At 37.7% G+C, this 19,556-nt stretch overlaps 1 protein-coding gene across 1 annotated transcript; it reads left to right on the top strand.

Annotated features, from left to right (window-relative positions):
- Positions 1–1,298: 1,298 nt before the first annotated feature.
- On the top strand, positions 1,299–16,866 carry LOC149101617 (toll-like receptor 8). Its single transcript, XM_089275711.1, has 8 exons — positions 1,299–1,670; positions 4,966–5,037; positions 7,703–7,762; positions 8,690–8,764; positions 13,349–13,420; positions 13,830–13,904; positions 15,861–15,932; positions 16,784–16,866. The coding sequence occupies exons 1-8, from the start codon at positions 1,480–1,482 to the stop codon at positions 16,851–16,853; spliced, it is 687 nt and encodes a 228-aa protein (XP_089131837.1). The 5' UTR covers positions 1,299–1,479; the 3' UTR covers positions 16,854–16,866.
- The last annotated feature ends 2,690 nt before the right edge of the window (positions 16,867–19,556 follow it).

Raw genomic sequence — 19,556 nt, 5'->3', positions numbered from 1 at the left:
TTGGTGATAATCGTGTCGGCGCAGCACAATCTTACAGCCGTTATTTGTTCGTCACGCAATGCTGTCACGGTTTATGCTGCGCATTTTGATCTATTTTGTATAGAGCACTCTCAGGATAGGTGAAACAATAGGCCTTTTGCAGGATCTGGTCACATGGTACGGAATAAATTATGCTGGGACGAAAGTTACACAGTGGGGCTTCTAAAACAAAGGAAAGTCGGGCCGGACCAGTACGAGTTCCTTTGTTTTGGAAGTCCCACTGTGTAACTTGCGTCCCAGCATAATTTATTCCGTACCATGTGACGGGATCCTGGAAAGGGCCTATTTAATCATTGTTCATCTGTTTGTTCATATATATAATAATATGTGTATATTAATATATTCGTATTCTATAGTGTACGTGGCCTCGGTCCAAATCACCTTTGTTGTACGTTCTGATGTTTCAGACAACAGCTGATAAAGCTAGTGCCTGTACTCACTAGAATTTTTAAAAAAATCGCCATAAACAAACTGTAGATCAATGAAGCAAGAACTAGCTGAAATAAAAATAGGAAATCACGTGTCTAATTCGTGAGAAAAACAGACTAAATGTAGTTAGTAATTATGTGAGGAAATAGCCCTAGCCATGCCATTTTATTTGGCGTATTTTGTTTCCTTGGTGGGGAGGCATTGGTATGTTTGTAACAGAGAACAGAGGACTGTTGTCAATACAGTCCAAAATTATTGTCAGTAAAATATTGTAAATAAAACACCTATTGACCGGTTACCTCCGCGGCCACCATTTGGTCGTTCCGATAAGGGTTTCATTATTGTCTTTACCCCTATTAAGCGGCCACCCAAAATTTAAAAACTTTGTTTTGGAAAGGGCGATGGCAGATAAGAGTCTGAAATTGAAGGTGCATGACGAGTGCTAATTCAAACACACGTCTATCATGATTGTCTTGAATTGGCTCCATGTTCACCAAGAAATTTATAACCCGATAATGAAAAATTAAATATTCAAGGTACACCAACCTCTATTTAAGCGGCTAGCCCCATTAAGCGGACACTGCCCATTCCCCGAGGGTAGCCCACCGTATTACAAGTAAACCAAAAACAATTGCACAGCGCGAAAAGACCTAAGTATGAGTTTAGCGTTACAGCATTAATTACGCAGGGCATGTAGGTAGCGGTGGTCGAGTAAAAGATAACAACAGGGGCAATGGTAAACTATTCATTCTTTTCATTTCTTAATTTAATCTCTTCCTTCTCAAGACGACTGTGGGTTCCCAGTGGTTCCAAGCCTTACGGAGCCTTACGTATTAGGATAGAAATTGTCCTATTCCTACCCCCTAAAATGAGATGACAGCATTGCGTGACGAACAAGGAACCGCTGCAAGCAAGGATTCAAGCCATCAAACCATGATGATCAAACGTAATACTTTGGTGTAGTGCAAAGCAAGCAACCATCTACAAATGACTTAGCCGTTTTTGACTTAGATGCAGTCAGTGGTGATCGTATGTGTCGAAAGAGGGACACAGATTCATGGTATTCGACCATTAAATAAGTTGACAGTTGACGATGTACGTCGGACGTCATGTAAACAAAAGCAAACTTCTGCTTTATTTGCGACGAATGGTGAGAGAAACGCGTCAAATCGGCTTTGGGCCTGCCTTTTACAGCAAATGAGGTTAGAACATTTCGAAATTATCAGCTCTGTGTCTATTTCAACTTATTATAGGTCAAGTCATGTGGTTCACGCTAAAAGATACGTCTAACCCGTAAATTGAAATTTGACGACGGATGGTCAAATTTTTGCATTTTTAACGTACTTTGAAAAGTTCTCGCGTCGCTCACAATCATTTTCCCTAAGAAATTTTTACAGGAATCTGTAGACCATCCTTCTGCGACTCAACCACCAGAAGCTTAATCCATTTGAAGGTTTCGCACATGGTGAAAATTAACTATATTCACGAAGTACTTTTAAGTGAATGAAATACATGTCTTCGAAATTTAATTATTTTGCACCCAAAAAGACAACGCAACATTCTCTAAAATCAACCTAGTACACATTTAAACATTGCACAAAAATATTTGAGTGTTTTAAAGACGGAAGAATGATGTGGTTTTGCATGCGAAGCTGTCAAACTTGTTTAATTAACTGGTGCGTCAAATGACGATTTTAACGGAATTTGGTAATTTGCATATTTCTTTGAAATAAAAGGATATTTTGCCAAAAAAACTATCCAGTAGTTTTTGTCATGCCCTAGCCTATCTACCATGAAAATATGAGCGAAATCGAATTTTCGACCCTTGCCGAGTTATTTTCCATTTTTATGGACAGGGACTCTTAATAACCTCGACCGTTCGGTCGTTACGGGAAAATCGCCTACCTCGGAACACCGTATTGACCTCTTTATCGCTCGGTCAATACGGTAGGGCCTCAGTTTGAGATTTTCCCGTAACGACCTCACTCTGGGTTAGTAAGTAATTAATCTTGACCGAGATCGTGAGTACAGACCGAACGCAGTGAGGTGTGTACAAAGAACCGAGGTCAAGATTCTCCCATACAGAAAGACAAAGCTCGGTCAATTTAATTCGTTTAATGTAACTGGTTTGTACTTGCTGACATTTTGCTTGCAAAAAGCGATGAACCGAACTTAATTCTGCCAAAGTTTGCTCGTCCTCTTTACGTTTTTCTCATCAAGCTTTTTGGCAATTCCATAAATGAATATTGTTGCCAAGGAAAAGGTTGTTGTTATTCATCGTGGTAGATGCAATAATAAAGTGTATTATCGTTTGTCTCACGATGTGGTCACTTGAGATGTGGATCGCGACGTTTCGACTGCTTACTGCTAGTCTTTTTCAGGTGATAAGGTCGACTGATTGCACGGTATCATTTATATCCTCACTGGTACACACGTAGGGTCAAGGAAGCTATTCACATAAGACTTCACCCTAATAACATCAACAGGGATAGTGAAATTGAAATTCCTGAAGCATGGATGCCCACGGTCAAGAAACACAACAACAGGAGAACGGTACAACAGCGGACCACTGAGGGAACAGCTACTCGCCGGAACAATGGAAAAATAGGAGGATCGAAATGCACCAATCACAGCCGACCTTTGTGATATGAATGATACCGTGCAATCAGTCGACCTAATCGCCTGAAGAAAACTAGTAGTAAGCAGTCGAAACGTCGCGATCCACATTTCAAGTGACTACATCGTGAGACAAACGATAATACACTTTATTATAAATATTTTTAGAAGAAAATAGTCAATATTTTTGCATTTTAGTTTGCAACTTTTTCACTGCAAATGTAACTGGTCTAGATCTCGGTCTAGATAAGAAAATGTAGACCGCTTTCGAATTCAATATCGATTTCAGCCAATCAAATTCGTAAATTCGGTGGTTCCAAGTCCTTGTGAGACACCGCCATATAATAACAGCGCTTATGACCTAGTGAAAATCGAAAATTAGAGTTGTAAAATGGAGTCATAAGCTCGACCGAATCTGAGTCAGAAGAATCAGAACGTCTCCATTTCTTCTGATTCCGTTTTCGACTCCGTCGCTTATGATCCAGTGAAAACTAGATTGTCGAAGTCCAAAGCAGACGCGGAAGAATTAACCAATCACAAGGCCGAGAAACGAACATTGTGATTGGTTTATTCTTCTGCTTCTGTTTCCGACTCCGACAATTTAGTTTTTACTGGATCGTAAGCGAAGGAGTCATAAGCGGATGCGGTGTTCTGCTTCCGACTCCGTCAGTTTGATTTTCACTAAATCGTATCACTCCGCGCTTCTGATTACGACTCCGACTACGACTCCGTTGCTAGTGAAAACCAGCCTTTTTTGAAGTAGGTTAAGTTCCTGATGACGCCATCAGTCCCCTAATTTGAGTTTTTTTACTTTTTTTCAAAATTCAAAATTTCCTAAACTAACACAGATATATCAAAACGCAGAATCACAGAATTCATGTAATATATAAAACACGAGAGACAGTGTTTCATCGGGATATCCAAACACCAAGAAGAGAGTTGAAAACACGACGCGCAGCAATGTATTTTTGGCGAAGTTCGAGGTGTTTGGATAGCCAATCAAACACTGTCTAGAGCGTTTGATATATATTCTCAATCGAAACAAAAACTAAAGAGTAAACGGAGAAGTAAAATCGTCAAAATCATTGTTAATTAAGACCGGGTATCCAAACCCGGTTTTACCTTGATGAATTATTAATGAGTTTGAGAAAGAAATATAACATTTTTTTTTTTTTTTTTTTTTTTTTTTTGATACGCAATGGGGTTTTGCCATTATTTAGAAAACAAAGCTATTTCCCAGGATATTAGCATAGGCGTAAAAGTCAAAGCATTCAGGTTACATCTTAATTTAAGGGGACTCCTTCTTAACTACCAATTGGTTATGAATTTGTTGCTAAGGAAGGTTTCTAACCGTCATATTTTGAAAACCAGACCTCCTAAGAATAAACTTTGTGCACAGGTTTGTTCCATTGAAGATGTCCTACAAAAGTTTCAAATGATGACCGTATCTGACCAGTCACGCGACCACAATAAAAGAGAAACCCTAAAACTTAAAAGGGATCTAATTCCGAAACTTTAAATTAGTGTCAATCATCCAATCAGATGTAAAACCAAAACCAATCGTAACTCACACACGTTTTCCTTTGGCCACATGTATTGAATTTTGTTTGGGTTTTTCAGATTTCCTATATCCTTTGTGGTCTGCCAGGGTGATTACTTTGGTTTTGGTTTTGGTTTTGGTTTTTGCGACACTCTAATTGATCTTCAACCTAACTTAAAATTGTGAAAACACCAACCTTATTTCTGGAAAAGCGGATCGAAAAAAGCACGCTAAACCCTCTCCTGACAATCGGAGATAATTTTAGATGTATTCGATGATCTCAGATGAATCCAAATTTTCTATTCTTAAATTATGAACATATATTTTGTCCTCTTTCTTAGCAATTTAGAGAGGAATTCTCTGGCAGCGATTCCACAAAATCTCTTCCGGAATTTACCGTCATTGAAAGTAATGTAAGTAAGGAGACAGCCAAGTTTAATATAGTGACCGTCATGTGGTAAACATTCCAGCGTCTTAACAACTTACAAGTATACCATATTCAATTTTAAACAATCTTTTATGTTATTGTTGTAATTTTAAAGTAATTTTGAGCAAATTCAAATCATCACCATCATGACAGGTAGAAACGCGTACATATTTTGGACTAGTGTAAATCTAAAAGCAGTAGTGTACATAGCTTCAGGCGACCTTTAAGGTTACTGTAGACCTTCAGGGGTGCCTCCAGAAAATGCTTTCTTTACGCGCTGCGGAAAACTATATATCAATGTAAAGCTAATAAACTGTAGAATCCGGAAATGTCAATATATAATGCTATTTTTGTTTTGAGTGGCACGCGCAAGCCTAAAAACGCAAAAAGACCGTACTTCAGTGCTAGACTAAATTACCAGCCTTTGTGTTACCGAGGAAATCCAAACTGACTGGACATTATAAATCAGGAGATGACGGCCTAGCAAAGTGTGCGACGCTTTTTCAATATTTCTTTTGGTTACTTAGGAAATCCCTTTCAAAGTTGGAAAGCTTTGATGTTACTCAATGGGACGTCACTGGAAAAATATTTCGATTTTCGCAAAAGCCTCACACCCTTTGGTGCGCTAATATCTGACGAACATTTTAGCCAAGTTTCGTTAAAATCCGATAAATCTACATACCCAATTAATTCATTTAAATAGAGGTAATTCACACAAAAATAAACCTTGAGTTTTCGGCCTCGAAAGAAATTCACAGTTTTCGCACCTCATCGAAGCCGTTGTCAACGTGGCCATGCCACCAACCAATGAAACCCAGTTTTAAACTCCCCAGCGGGCTACAGGAACGCTTCCCGGGAGTAAATGTGCAATGTTTACTGTCGAAGAAATCCACAAACAAATTGTACACTGAAGATGTTTATTCTGTTACTCGTCCTTCCGTCGGTTCGGTACAGCTGAAAGTTACAAATGTAAAGCTCGCGACTCGAACAAATGTTGAATTACAAAAAAAAAAAAACTATAGAAATGAGCGACCACTTACATATTTTTGGGCATCTTCAGGCCTAATCAAGATGTCAACATCGAGAAAGTAAAAGGCGAAAATAAAAGCAAACTTTCCGCCGACACACAAACAACGCACATCAAACTGCTCAGAGCACATGGCCGCAGAAATCACGTGACCCGCCCAAGGCGGGTACAGAGGGGCACGGTAAGGCAAACTGTCTCTAACATTTACATTCAGCATATCAGCAGATAAATGGTAAAGAAGGAAAGGAAAAAAAGAGGAATGCTGGCGGAATAGCCTTGAACAGGCCTACTCGGGAAGCCGAGTCAAGTGCGGATATTTACACATTTTTAAAAAAAAAACTAAACGCGTAGTTCATCGGCCTGTTTGTTTTACTAGAATATGAAAAAAACGCTCTTCGAAGCAGTGGGAGGGAGCGTTTCGAGAAGCTGCCTTGTCAGATATCAGCGATTAAATTCGTCGGTAATTCCGCGGTAATCAACTTCAATGCCAGAAGAAGCTAGAGCAGGGCATCGACGAAACATTCGCTTGCGATTTGCGCTTGCGTTCAAATGTGGGAACGCGAGGCGCCTGGTCTACCACTTTAATAAGAGAAGAAAACAATCAACAAAAGCGAAGATTTCTGTGCGAGAAATTGCAAGACGTAAGGGATAAACAAAAGAAACAATATACGACTCCGCGGAAGAGTTCATTTATTGTTACTGCTCAACTCAAACGTTGACACATTTTAATTGGCTTATCACAGTTTGCGGTTAATTGATTCGCTTTAAAAATTTACGTTTTTGTGGATAACTCGTTTGCGTTTTAATTTTTTAAAATAATTTTCTTTTTGAAAATTCAGATAAGGTAAAAGTTTAGAATCTGGTGTAAAAAAAAAATAATAATTTTGGACAAAATAGGCCCTTTAAGGTCTACAGTAACCTTAATTCAAGTCGTTAAACCGAGGCAGGAAAAAGTTATTGTTTAAGAAATAAAATAAAGAAAAAGCAGAGCGTTTCGACTATTCGATGGGGATGAATGTCTCTCAAAAAGCCACCGGCCGATCTATTCGCTGAATTATCAGCTGAAGAACTTGGTACCACGTCTAAAGATAACTCGAGAGGGATAACCTTGGGCGTGAGACTTGTATTGGGGATTATCTGTCTTGCCCTTTATCCTGTCTTGACCGCAGCCCATCGTTATTTAAGGTTCACAGGACGCGACTGTGTCGCCTAAAGCATGATATTTTAAGCCTTTTTAGAACTTAAAGTATTAGGGAAAGTGCTTATTTAAATGTTTGCTTGTTCAGTTTAGATAATCAGTCGCCTAGATAGCCAAAGTAAGTTCCAGATGTTTACACGACCACAGCACTACAACATGACGGCTCCATACTGGCTTCATGCTCAATAAATTTGTGCAAAATATTTTGATGAATATCTGAAGTTTGGGAGAACGCACAGACCTAAAACTTGATAAAACTTTTGTAGAAAAATTTCTTGACTTTATCTACTAAATGGTTTTCGAATTATTTTTTTGTTGCGTGACAGTGCAAATGAAGAATGGATAAGAAGTGCTCGTTTTGTTGACAGTTACTCCCCTTTTACTTATGAAATTATAAAATAATTTGATGTTTTTTTCTTGTTGAAGCCAGCTGAACGATAATAATATCAAAGGAGGATTTTTCCTTCCAGAGAATGTAACCATCATGTGAGTGTTATTATATCGTTTTTAATAACGGAAAGCTGATGTTAAATTATACCACGACAACATGTTTTCCATAAACATAATGATGAAATTAGCAACTACAAAAGGGGCATAGACAACTTGAAAAAATTAAAGAGAAAACGTAGTCGTTCCTGCATTTTTGTCACACCAAGAGACTCATGTATATATCGTTTTTAGTCAGTACATATCATTTAAGATTGGATCCCAAAAAAACGTTGATGGATAGCTGGAAGATTTCTCATGGGAGGTAACCGACCTATCATCGGTCTCGAAGCCTTGCGAGAACCAGCCTTGTGTGTTGAGGGCGAAATAACCGACTGTGCCCACACAGCTAGCCAGCCGGTAAATTGACCGTCCCTTACCCAGAATTAAAAAGGATTACCCTCATTGGCTATCACAGCTTTCCAGAATAATTACCCCAGAAAAATGTAAGCTTCACCAGCTTGTACGCTTCAGATTGCCATCAAACCAAATCTGTCAAATCGGGCAGGGTATAAATGTATACAGGAAAATTCCATCCCCTAAAACTCAAGCAAAAAATTCAAGCAAAGTCCTTCAATGATCGTACAAACATAAACATATTCAGTTGGTGCTCAAATTTGTTTCTGCCAACAGGCATACCTGAGCAAGTTATGTTACATAAAAGAAATGGCTTTATGACCACATACAGGTTGACGTAAAAATAAATGGAATCTCCTAGGGCGTCCGTTCTGTTATTTAGATCACAGGGAATCAGTTTGTAGTATTAGCCTAGGCTATTTTGCGCAATTTACATGTGTAAATATTATTTCATATCTTTCATATTCAACTTAACTGTACTCAATCTTCTTCATCCTCATGTCCAAATATCGTTTGGGATCGTAAGAATTTCGTTTGTTATGTACCATTTGTTATTTTTTGTACTTCCAGCACACTGGCACGCAACAAGCTGTCCCTGAAGGACCTAGAGTTGATTGTTGAAGGGAAAAGAAAACTTATAAACTTGTAAGTACATACTTGTTAGTTATTAAATTAGACTGTTCGAATCGTACTTGTTGTGGTCATAAATATGAAGCAGCGTGACGTGAAAAATTCGCTTATCATCACAGGCATAAACAGCAGTAAACAAGGATACTCTTAGTCATGTTCATAGCTTATTTTGACTGTAGTTTTTGGCCATTTATCCCCGGGAAAACTCCCATAAAAAAAGGACGGGGGTGCTCAGCGGAAATCTTGAAAAGATTCTTTGAGAGGTACCAGGGTACCAGTGGCTTGGAGTTTTTTTCAGTCCTAATAAGTACAAATTCTACAAGACATTAGCTCCTGTCATGTTTTTTCGACTTAATACCCTAAAAGTTACCGCGAAATCTTCCGCATGTGACCTTTTTTTTAAATTATTTTTTATTAACATTTATGTAGCGCCATTTAATAACATTTGTCCATGTCGCTTTATAATATTTTAAAATTAAAATCCTAAGTTTAAAATCTTAAAATTAAAATCCTAATCCTTTAAAACCCTAAAATTCTAAATCCTAAAAGTTAAAATCCAAGAATTAAATACGCTATATAATACAACTAGGCTACAAATAAAAAGTAAAAACTACAAATTAAATACACGCTTAAAAAGATAAGTCTTAAGATTAGCCTTGAAAACTGCCTGTGATGAGGCTAAGCACCTGAAGAGGAAATGTCAGTAAGGATCAAAGAAATCGCGGGCACAGCTCAAAATTCAATGACGCCCATATTTTGCACGTCCCTTGGTAGGCCTTGGTCCCATACATATGACCAGGATGTTCGTATGTTAAACTTCTCGCTTGTTTGGGAGAAATCATCTTGAAACGGTTTACGGTATTTTTTGGAACAAACCCTTCAAAATTGTCATAATTCGTGAAGTTTCCGAGTAAGCTCATCGCCAGTTTTCAATCAGTTTCTCACTAATCCTATTCGTCTGATGCTTCTGCAATTGAATGGTAGCAAAACCAACTCATAACCTTTTCTTACAAATAAAATATGACTTTTTTTTCCAAGTGCACCCACAGCTGCTCTGAAATGGATTCGTTGGTACTGCAAACCGCGGTACACAATGAATCCGACCAGAAAATCTCCTGAGACATATTCAAAGGTGGCTTCAAATTTCTGCCGTTTAATTTCCTTGGGATCTTTTGTATTTGTACAGCAAGACATTCCTAAAATAAGCCAATTTTCAATATCCGCCATTTTGAAATATGCAAATTAGGTACAACGCTTCAGAGATTGCCGCCCTCGCACACATGTTTGTAGTTAAATGTTTCTAATGTGAAACTCCTCTGTATTGTTAAGCGAAGCAAAATCAACGGAATAAGTTGAGTATGCATCACAGCAAAATGTAGAGTTACACTAAACAGAAACGCGTCGAGAAACGAAAATCTGCTGTGAATCACCTCTTGACCTGTTTGTTCTTAAATAGGGCATCCAATATTTTGGTCAGGTCATAAATAGGGTAGGGAAAATCGCAGAGTTTAGTTAAGGTTTTGGGAAGCGGGCCGCACACCCCTACCCAATTTTTTACAGGAATACCCATTACCCCGGGTGTTTCAGGAACACTATAAAGTCTTATCAACCTTCGCTACCATTTTCCAAGCCTTTCCGGTGCAGGGGGAAATATGGTCATATCCTGGATATTTGTTGCTGTTTGAAAGCAGGAACGCCTCGATAAAATAAGCTCAACTTTGGTTCCACATCTACTAAACTTAGCAATTTTTATGGCTTCCATATTCTTCCTGCAAGATACCAGAAGACACAAGTGGCAGTGCTGCACAAGATTGAATCTTTTATCGTGGATGAGGTCCACATACTCCTCCGACCAAACGTGAGAAGGTACAAGGCATGTTGGACAAAGTTTTATTGCTTTAACTACGCAACTGTATGAGAGAATTTTCTAAGAAACGTTCTCAAAGGAAATTGATAGCTGGCTCAGATAGTACACTTCGCAGTGTCACGCAAGCAGATCAGACAAAAATACTGTAACTGGTGTAATAATCTAACATGCGAGTACTTTCAGATAAATATTGCAGACATAACTAGATTATGAAAACTTGGACATATCCTGCTTTTTAAAATGTAAACAATTAAGGGTTAAATCAGGGAAATTCCACATGCCAGTGATAGTGATCTTTGGAGAAGCACGCCGACAGTCTACCGACGGATACATTGTATTTACACAGGTTGTTTCACGTACTAAAATTAATTATTGTTTGATCAGTATTTGTCACGGAAAGCAGTTTTCGTGAATTGTATATTCTGAAAAGTAAAACCCACATAACTGAACTGCTCAGAAAGGAGATTTGCGACCGAAACCGAAGATATCAACAAAACGCAACCTAATGCTACAGTTGTCACTGTGTAAACAAATTGACAGTTATCCTGTAAACAAGCAAAAATCTGCCAGACTCTAGCTCCAATTAAAAAAAATTAAGACAGAAACCAAGTCTCATCTTAACTGAGCTTGTCATATTTTGATTTCGGCATGCGGTCAATTGTTTGTTGATGGTCAGCTTTGTTGTAACTTTTATATGGCCGGGCTGCAGCAAATCTCGAAATAAGCAAACTTCAAACAAGGGTTATGGCAAAGCTAAAAGGTATCCTCAAAAATTGCAAGTATATCTGTGAACGTCTATCCTTATACTGTATCTGCAATATAGTTATTGGATTGTTCTTTGCGTACCGACAAGCGTTTTCGGCAGTTGTTTTAGGGTACCACAGAGCTATCAAAATACAGTCGCAAGGTGTCTTTGAGAAAAAAAAAAATCATAAAATATCTATAACTAGAGAATATCTGCTTTTCATGTCGTCAATGAATTAGTCAAGGCCCTAGCTATAATGTTATTGCAAAGGAAAATTCATAGATAATTTTCGACTTACGCTGACAAGTCATGGACTTGACAGAATTTTGATAGTTCGAATATCGAAATTTGGCTCGATCCGGACTCAACTGTTTTTATTTAATTACTCTCAAAAATGTGAATTTTAGAACAAACTAACCTTGTTTGGTTTACTTTGGCACAAGGGTCTATCAATATAGAAAGTGTGAGCGAAATCTTTTTTGGCAGTTTCCGCGATTTCCATGTTCCTATCTGATTTTTACTGACACTGACTCTTAAGAGGTACCAAAACCCCTTTTTAACCCCTAAAAAGTGCGACGAGCATCCTCGTCCTCTGTATGTGGGAGTACCTAAGTACTTCTTAAACCACGTTTGCTTCTTAACACTGGTTGCTTGCTTACATAATGCACAGGGAGGTTCGTGAAAATCCTATCGGCCCGACGATTACTGTTAAAGCTTTGGCTGGTTTAGAGAGCATGAGAACACTGTAAGTTGATATTGTACTTGTTGAATGGAAGTCAACGTTTGTATTTTTCTGTATGCACCTCAATGTTATTTCGCCTTAGCTACCTGAAAAGTTTGATCTTAAAATTACACACATTCGAAAATTTGAAGTGTGACCTATTTAAGTTTATCTATTGGTGTATTTTGTCAGATTACCTTCCTAATATTTAAGGCCAAAGCGAAATAGAAATAATTCAGACCTGGTTAAATTGCGGTTTAAATCTCTAGAGCAGTCAATAATTATCACAAACACATATATATTTTAACGTTCGCGTTTTCTATCTATTACTCGTTAAAGACTACAGATTGGTAGTCGAAAGTTCGTTTTAAACAAATTTTTAACCAGAGATCGTTTTTCTATTTTTCCACAATATAGAAAGAAAATGAATATACATTATTTATCAAGCGCGAAGGCCATAGTGGGAGAATATAGGCCAGAAATAATTGCAATGGTGCTAGAAGATAAGGCTTATTATGATGATGGTAATAATGATAATGGTTTATAGTACAGATCGAACGCAATAGGGGCCATACAAAAAAGACCATGACGTTCGACATTCCGACGGTTAAGACCGAGTTTAGCTAATAAGTGAGACATTAAAGGAATGAAATAACTATCACAAGCTGGAAAGACATCGTAAACTTCAAGCCCGACAAATGATAAGACCTTATTGAACGTGTACTCGCGGAAGAAAAGTAAGACATGAAACTAACAAAAGTCTTCAAAATTATTTGGAACAGTTATTTAGCCTGTGTTGCAGGCGTAAACGGGGAAGTAAAAGGAAGGCAAATAACGCCTCTTTCCTATGTCCCCGCTCTCGCTCTCCCCAACCCCATTTCCTCTGTTTTACATCTGCAGTCTACAATTCCTAACAATAGCAAGTAATCTGATGGGTCGATATTAGTTATCAGCAATGTGAACTAACTTAGTCGTTTATTATTTATAATCATCACCATTATCATTATCATTATTATTATTATTATAGAGTTTGAGAGTAATTTTATTTTGGTTTTTTTTATTACCTCTCGTGTACAATCGATGACACAAACCGCAAATACTTTCGCTACGTTTTCTTTTATTTATTTCAAAATTATTATTATTATTATTATTATTATTATTATTAAGTTTTTAGGATGTTAGTGGTGGCTAAAAAAAACCGCAGAAACTTTAATTTGATTAATAAACCAATGCTTACCTATTATTACATATATGGACATTACCTAGAAATTTTGATGCCTGCGACTTAAAACATGTCGAGGATGGAGCTTTCTTGGCAATGAAGGATTTAGAAACCTTGTAAGTAAATATATATTTAAAAAACGATATGTAATTTGTTCAGTTACCCATCACAATTTAAGGTAGCTCTGAATCCACTAGACAGAATAGTGTGATACCAATTAACCAATACCAATAATATTAACCAATATTTTACATCTGTTAATAAGCAGCAGTGGCATTCATTAGTCAAAGTATAGGTGTTAGAAAAGTGCTGGAAACTGTTGCCAGTCCCTTTAATTGATTTCATTGTTTTTTTTACCCGGCCAGTGAGTGTACAAATGTCTGAGCTGTAATACTGGCAATAAGTAAGCCCAAAAGTGCGTGAACGGCGACGGGGCGCTGAACGCAGCCACGAACCTATACCGTGTTATATGTCAGTCAATTGATGTCTCACTAAGAATTGATTTTATTTTCCGTTTTATTGCAGAATAATGCGATACAATTTTTTGTCATTTCTAAATCCACGGACCTTAGACGGACTCTCTCATAGACTTACAACGCTGTAAGATGTATGATTTAATAAACGTATCCCTTTAATTAAACTAGTTGGTATCCCGATTTACACGCACAAAAGCTGGAACATGGGACCACAGCCATTATTGATCGGCCGTCCCATGAGGGGGCTCAGTGTTGTAAGTGACAGGAGCAGAACCTGCAAATCAATGATCTCAAACTTTTAAACCGGTCCAGTTGCATGTATGTGTGGATGGGGTCTCTTAACATGCAGCTCTTTGTGCGCTACATTGAACGACTGTCACAGGTAACGCATGCTTGTCCGGAAAACTCTGGACAACTTCTCGCAAATCACTAGATTCATTCACTTTTTCTATTGGCTTGAGAACCGACTGTGTCTTTTTGGAAAAAGTACTGTTCGAAGATAAAGCAAACAGATTTTGACAAAATAAGGAGCTATCGGCAAAAATGAATGACATTTCACTTGTCAAGCCGAAAATTTGAAAGGCCACTGTTTTCATCGCTGCGAAATTTAGAACTCCTGAAAGAACGTCCTCGTGAAAAGAAAAGCGAACGTTCGTGTGAAATTTTAAGCCGTGAGTGATAGGAAGAGTCAGAAAAGTTTTTTGGATTTGAAAGAAATTGTTACTTTTCAATGAAAAAACGATGTTTGTTGTGGTCAAGTCATGAGCTACCTGTAGTTTGATTGAGCGAAAGACAATAAAGGTATGAACGTCAGCGTTTACAAATGTACGTATTGTTGACATCCAAATGAGAATATGTTGAAGAAGAGAGCTGACATTTTAAGAATTTCTATGCATTGAACAGCTTAGACGAAAATATGCGTTAACGATAGTCTTCTATTTTGTCTAGGCCTGAGAGAAAGGCGCTAACGAATAAAAAAATTGCTTTTACAAACGTCAAGGAAAAATACCCGAATTGAAGAAAGTCCTTCGCAAGTAGTAATTTACATGTATTAATTGTATGATAAGTTGATAAAGATGGTGAATTTTTAAGCTCGGTAATGAAATGTGAAGGTGAATTAATCAACATGACGCGAGCGTGGGACAGAGAAAAATTCTGAGTCCCCGGCTCAGAATTTTTCTTTGTCCCACGCTCGTGTCATGTTTATTACTAATCACGATGACTTAGATAGTGTTGATCCTAGCAGTAGGCAGGACACCTGTCATATATGAACTCAGTTAAATGACCTTGCTCTCCATGAATTCTCGCAGCTCAGTGGATAGAGCGCCCGCCCGGTGTTCGGGAGGTCATGGGTTCGATTCCTGTTGGGAACTAAGAAGTTTTCTTTGTCCCACGCTCGTGTCATGTTGATTAATTCACCTTCACCTTATTAATTGTATGTATGGAGATTTCATTGTTTTGTTTGTTCGATTCAGTCGGTTTGGAAAAATGCCTATAAGTGAAATTCCTTGAAGATTATTTTGTGGAGTAAATGGTTACTATTTTATGGGAGTTCCGCTATTAGGCTTAGTTTTATCAATATATTAGTTTTCTAGTTACGCCGGGTAATCTGAACATATGGCAAATTGTGTAGACCCGTTTGTATTTATTCTGGTCTCAAGTCATTGTTTTGTTTCTAAATTAAACATGTAGCCTGGAAACCCTGGCCACATTTTAGAATTAAAACATTCAAAGATTGTCAGCAAACATTGCACAGTTCATGGGCGCCCCCAGGGTTGGTTTAGCGAGAAACGTTTGATACCTTTTAACCTCGAAAAAGACGCTCAAGTTTTCAATTGCGAGCTGAATATTCTATTTTTAAAACCTTTCATTTGCCTCATGGAATAAAATACTCTACTTGTAAGTTACCATGATATCGTAGATGACCTGATCTCGTACAGTATCAGGACAGTAGAAACGGCCTCTGATTGGTAGATGGTCAATTTGGGTACGCTAAAAATAGTCTTTGCAAGTATAAAAGCACGCCGACCAATTTTATTATTTTGTATATATTTTTTCCTTTTTATAATGATTTACACAGAGACTTCAAATGGAACAATATTTCATCAATAGCTGATGGTACATTTCGCAGCACAAGTCAACTGACTACATTGTAAGTCTCAACTTGAGTTTTTAGGACCCAAAAATTGAACTTTTTTCCCTAAGCTATCCATTTTTACTCTTTCTGCATTGATTTAAGGACGTTCGCCCTAATTGTTTCTGCGTATCCTTACTGCGCACACAGATCTACTCGCCACGTCATGCATGCGCCCGCGCTAAGTAATAAAATGAACAATAATAGGGCAGACGGCCATTGCTGTAGCTTTGCCTGGATCTAACGATCTTGGACGTTCGGTGACCCCTACTTTTATTTCCAGAAACAGGTTTTGTTTACAATTATTTCCACACCGTCCAAAAATGAACAAAAAACCAGCGTGAGAAGTTATAAAAATTCAAGATTTCTCTCCACGGGACAACAAATTCTGGCATCTTGTGGCCGCAAGGTGCATGAAACTATGGTCGCTAAATGCGAACTTGTTCTTTAACGAACCTCACCAGTTGACTAAATTCACTCATCAGGTCCACTTAACAATATTTGGCAGAGAACATTTCACTTCAAAGATCTAATTGCAATAATTTTGGGCTTACAGACACTGGCCTTATTCGCTAACGAAGCCCGATTTTTTCAGATTTAAGTTGTTCTTCTGGGCATGTTCTCTCCAAAACGAAGTCAGTGACCCTCATTTGTTTTGCATTTCTGACTTAACTAACTCCTCATCTTACAGTGGTAAAAGTCTCAGAAAAAAATCAATGTTGGAAAATTTTCGCGCGAACGCCCTTAAATAGTTTTCTACTCATACGATTACACTGTAAATTTCCGTTCTAAACCTTTATCTATTAAGTACCAGGAGAACGCACCTTGATTTAGACTCCGATTTATCTTTTTATTTCCATCCCCGGCAGGAAACTCAACGGAAACCGGTTGACCAGGATTCCAGATTTTAGAGGTATTACAAGCATCATAAGCCTGTAAGTATATTAGCATTATCCTCAATACTTTGGTCATGTATAGAGATAAAGACCAATGGCGAGCAAACGTAGCTAGTTTTCACTTGTCTGTATGTAATTTAAAATATTTCAGCTATGGAGGATATCATGCAAAGTTTATCTTTTCCAATTTTAAGGAAGAACACTGATTTTGTGACTAATTATGTATCGTGTAACTGGTTATTTACTGGAAAAAAAGGTCGAAATAAACAGTAAATAAACTAAAAAAAATATCTGGAAAGGTAGAAAATTGTTGCCTCCTTCCTTCGCTTCAACTAAGAGCAGCATCAGAAGTAGCAGAGCTACATTTCTTGCTTTTGAGCAAGTCATAGAAGTAACTTCATTTTTAAAAGTATCAATAGAATTGTTAGAATTGGTAGATTTAGAGTAAATGAAAGTGATGTTCTTACAATTAAAGCCTGTATGTTTACATTGGAAATTCCTGGAATAAGCAGTAGGTTTTTTTTCCTCTATAGGGTGGCTTGATGTATCTTTCGAGGACAACGTAACATGATTCTTTTTCTTTACCCAGTGCACTATTTCAAAAGTATTTCTTCATCAGAGTTTTGAAACTGAGAGTTTGTTAGCTTTAGTGTAATATTTTTCAGAAACTTGGCAAATAATAATATCACGGATGTAACCTGGCTTTCAAAGTCTGGAATCAAATTTTTGTCTGAACTGTGAGTACTTGAAGTGCACTTTACCCAGTTATATTGTAAAAATTAAAAGAGGAAGTCTCTTGGTTATCTCTGTGTCCTTTTCGTTCTTCCGGCAGCTGAAGCCCTCGGTGTTTTGCACGCTTCTCGATTTTGGTGTTGCTAATCCCTTCTTCTTCTTCTTCTTCTTCCTCTACCTCTTGTTTATACGTAACATAATAATATCATTCAAGGCTAATAAGAAACAATGTTAATTTGTAGCAAATACAGATTTCAGTGTCTATCTTTCATACAGACAACTGGATGTCAATGAGATAGACCACGTACCGCTGGACTTCTGTCAAAATTTTTCCATTTTTTATATGTAAGTAGCTCATTTAGGGATCGTTTGAGATGGGTACAACAACTACCAGCTCTTACAATGTTTCACCGAAGAATTCTGTTAGGATATGGATTTAACAACCTTGCCTTATCAATGCACTTGGAGGGGCGCTACATTCTAAAGGGAGGAATAAATATATTGAATTAAAATTCCCAGAAAGTAGTTTTGATCCACTCATAGAGAGATAAGACCAGAATGTGTTTTGTATGTATCTTTTAATGCAATCACTGAAGTTGAAGAGATGGTTGATGATGGCTGTAAACCAAAAATATTTTATAATTATTCAAAGATGGTTAGATTTGGAACAAGTTTCAACGGCAAGAACTTATTCTGCTTCGGCAACTCTGTTTTAGTAGTGAGGTATCTTTTGTTACTCATGATAACACAATGCTGCTCAAGACAAGTGGCAAAACGAAGAATTCTGTCTAGCTTGACATGCATGCCAAACGTGGTCGCTATGCCAACGTAACATGACATAGAGAGACAGTTGACATCTCCAAATTTCCGCAAGGATAAATGAAACCTACTAAAAGTTTCAGAATTACGAAGTAAAGCTCCTTTTTAAAATTACGAAAGAACTTTCGTGGACAGGGCCAATGTTTCTCCTCGGGCTAATATTTTTACAGAGGATTGGTCACCAAAGAGATCATAAATGTTAATAGCTCAAGTTTCTGAAGTTACTTGGAAGAGGGAGGGGGTGGTTAGCCGAACGGAAGGATATTGGATACTAAAAGGCGTCCTATGTTTTTTTTAGTGACTTGTCATTCAACAATATACAGTCTATAGCAGATGGAGCGTTCTCTGGCTGTCATAATTTATCGGCGTTGTAAGTAACAACTGAAATTATAAGTTATGGGGCCTGTAAGATAATGAACAGTTTGTTTTGGTTAGTGTTCAACTACCAGTCAAGAAAAATTCGACAGTATTTCATACTTAGTGAGATTTTCGGAAAGAATCGATCACATGGCAAACCCATACGGAGGTTTCTTCGTCCAATCACGATCGTGGAATGACTTCCTCACAGGTGAGAAATACGTTTCATCCAATCAGAAATCAGCAGTCAAAATAAATCATTCAGTTCGCAACGCGTTCACGTTGTTGTTGGCGCCTCTTCAATCTTCATTTACAGAAGTTTGTAGGGTTTTCACAGGTTTACACTAGTTTTCTCGAAGATTAGCTATAAACCACAGACAATGGCGGAAAGTTCGAAAAAGGTTATTGCTTTAGGTAAACCATTTGAAGTTTGTATTCAGGAACAGCAGAACAAAATTTATCTCTATAAATTCCTTCTTATCACTCTTATGAGAAGCAGCATGTTCGAGAAAATCTGTACATTAAATCGAGACTGGAGGCTGCTCGAGGAGTAATTCGTGAGTATGTTAATCTAAATGGTTATGGCTTAAAAAAGGATGAGGACGATGAAATCTAAATGGTACAAAAAAGACTGTTGTTGTTATTTTTGTTATTGTTAATGCTGAGTCCAATGCCGTATGTCGGTTTCTTGAGAGTTTTGTTGGGTCTGGTCTTTTTTGAAAGTCATGAATCGAACGCCACCGGTATTTGTAAGTACTTATCTCGAGTAATCCACCTCAACTAAACGTTAACCCTTTTACGCCCAAGTGGCCATATACGGCCACTTAATGGTCGTGCT

This window comes from Orbicella faveolata, unplaced genomic scaffold (assembly GCF_042242905.1).
Source record: "Orbicella faveolata isolate gen_17 unplaced genomic scaffold, um_ofav_v1 contig_37, whole genome shotgun sequence".
NCBI classification, from domain to species: domain Eukaryota; kingdom Metazoa; phylum Cnidaria; class Anthozoa; order Scleractinia; family Merulinidae; genus Orbicella; species Orbicella faveolata.
Note: the sequence above shows the minus strand (reverse complement) of the source record. Positions and strands in the feature narration are given on the sequence as shown.

What these genes read in the sequence shown, in the direction of transcription:
- LOC149101617 (XM_089275711.1), top strand. Translation starts at nt 1,480, where the DNA reads ATGCAGTCAGTGGTGATCGTATGTGTCGAAAGAGGGACACAGATTCAT. An exon ending in CCAGAGAATGTAACCATCAT is followed by an intron (nt 7,763 to 8,689) that starts GTGAGTGTTATT and finishes TTGTACTTCCAG; the next exon opens with CACACTGGCACGCAACAAGC. An exon ending in ACAAGTCAACTGACTACATT is followed by an intron (nt 15,933 to 16,783) that starts GTAAGTCTCAAC and finishes CATCCCCGGCAG; the next exon opens with GAAACTCAACGGAAACCGGT.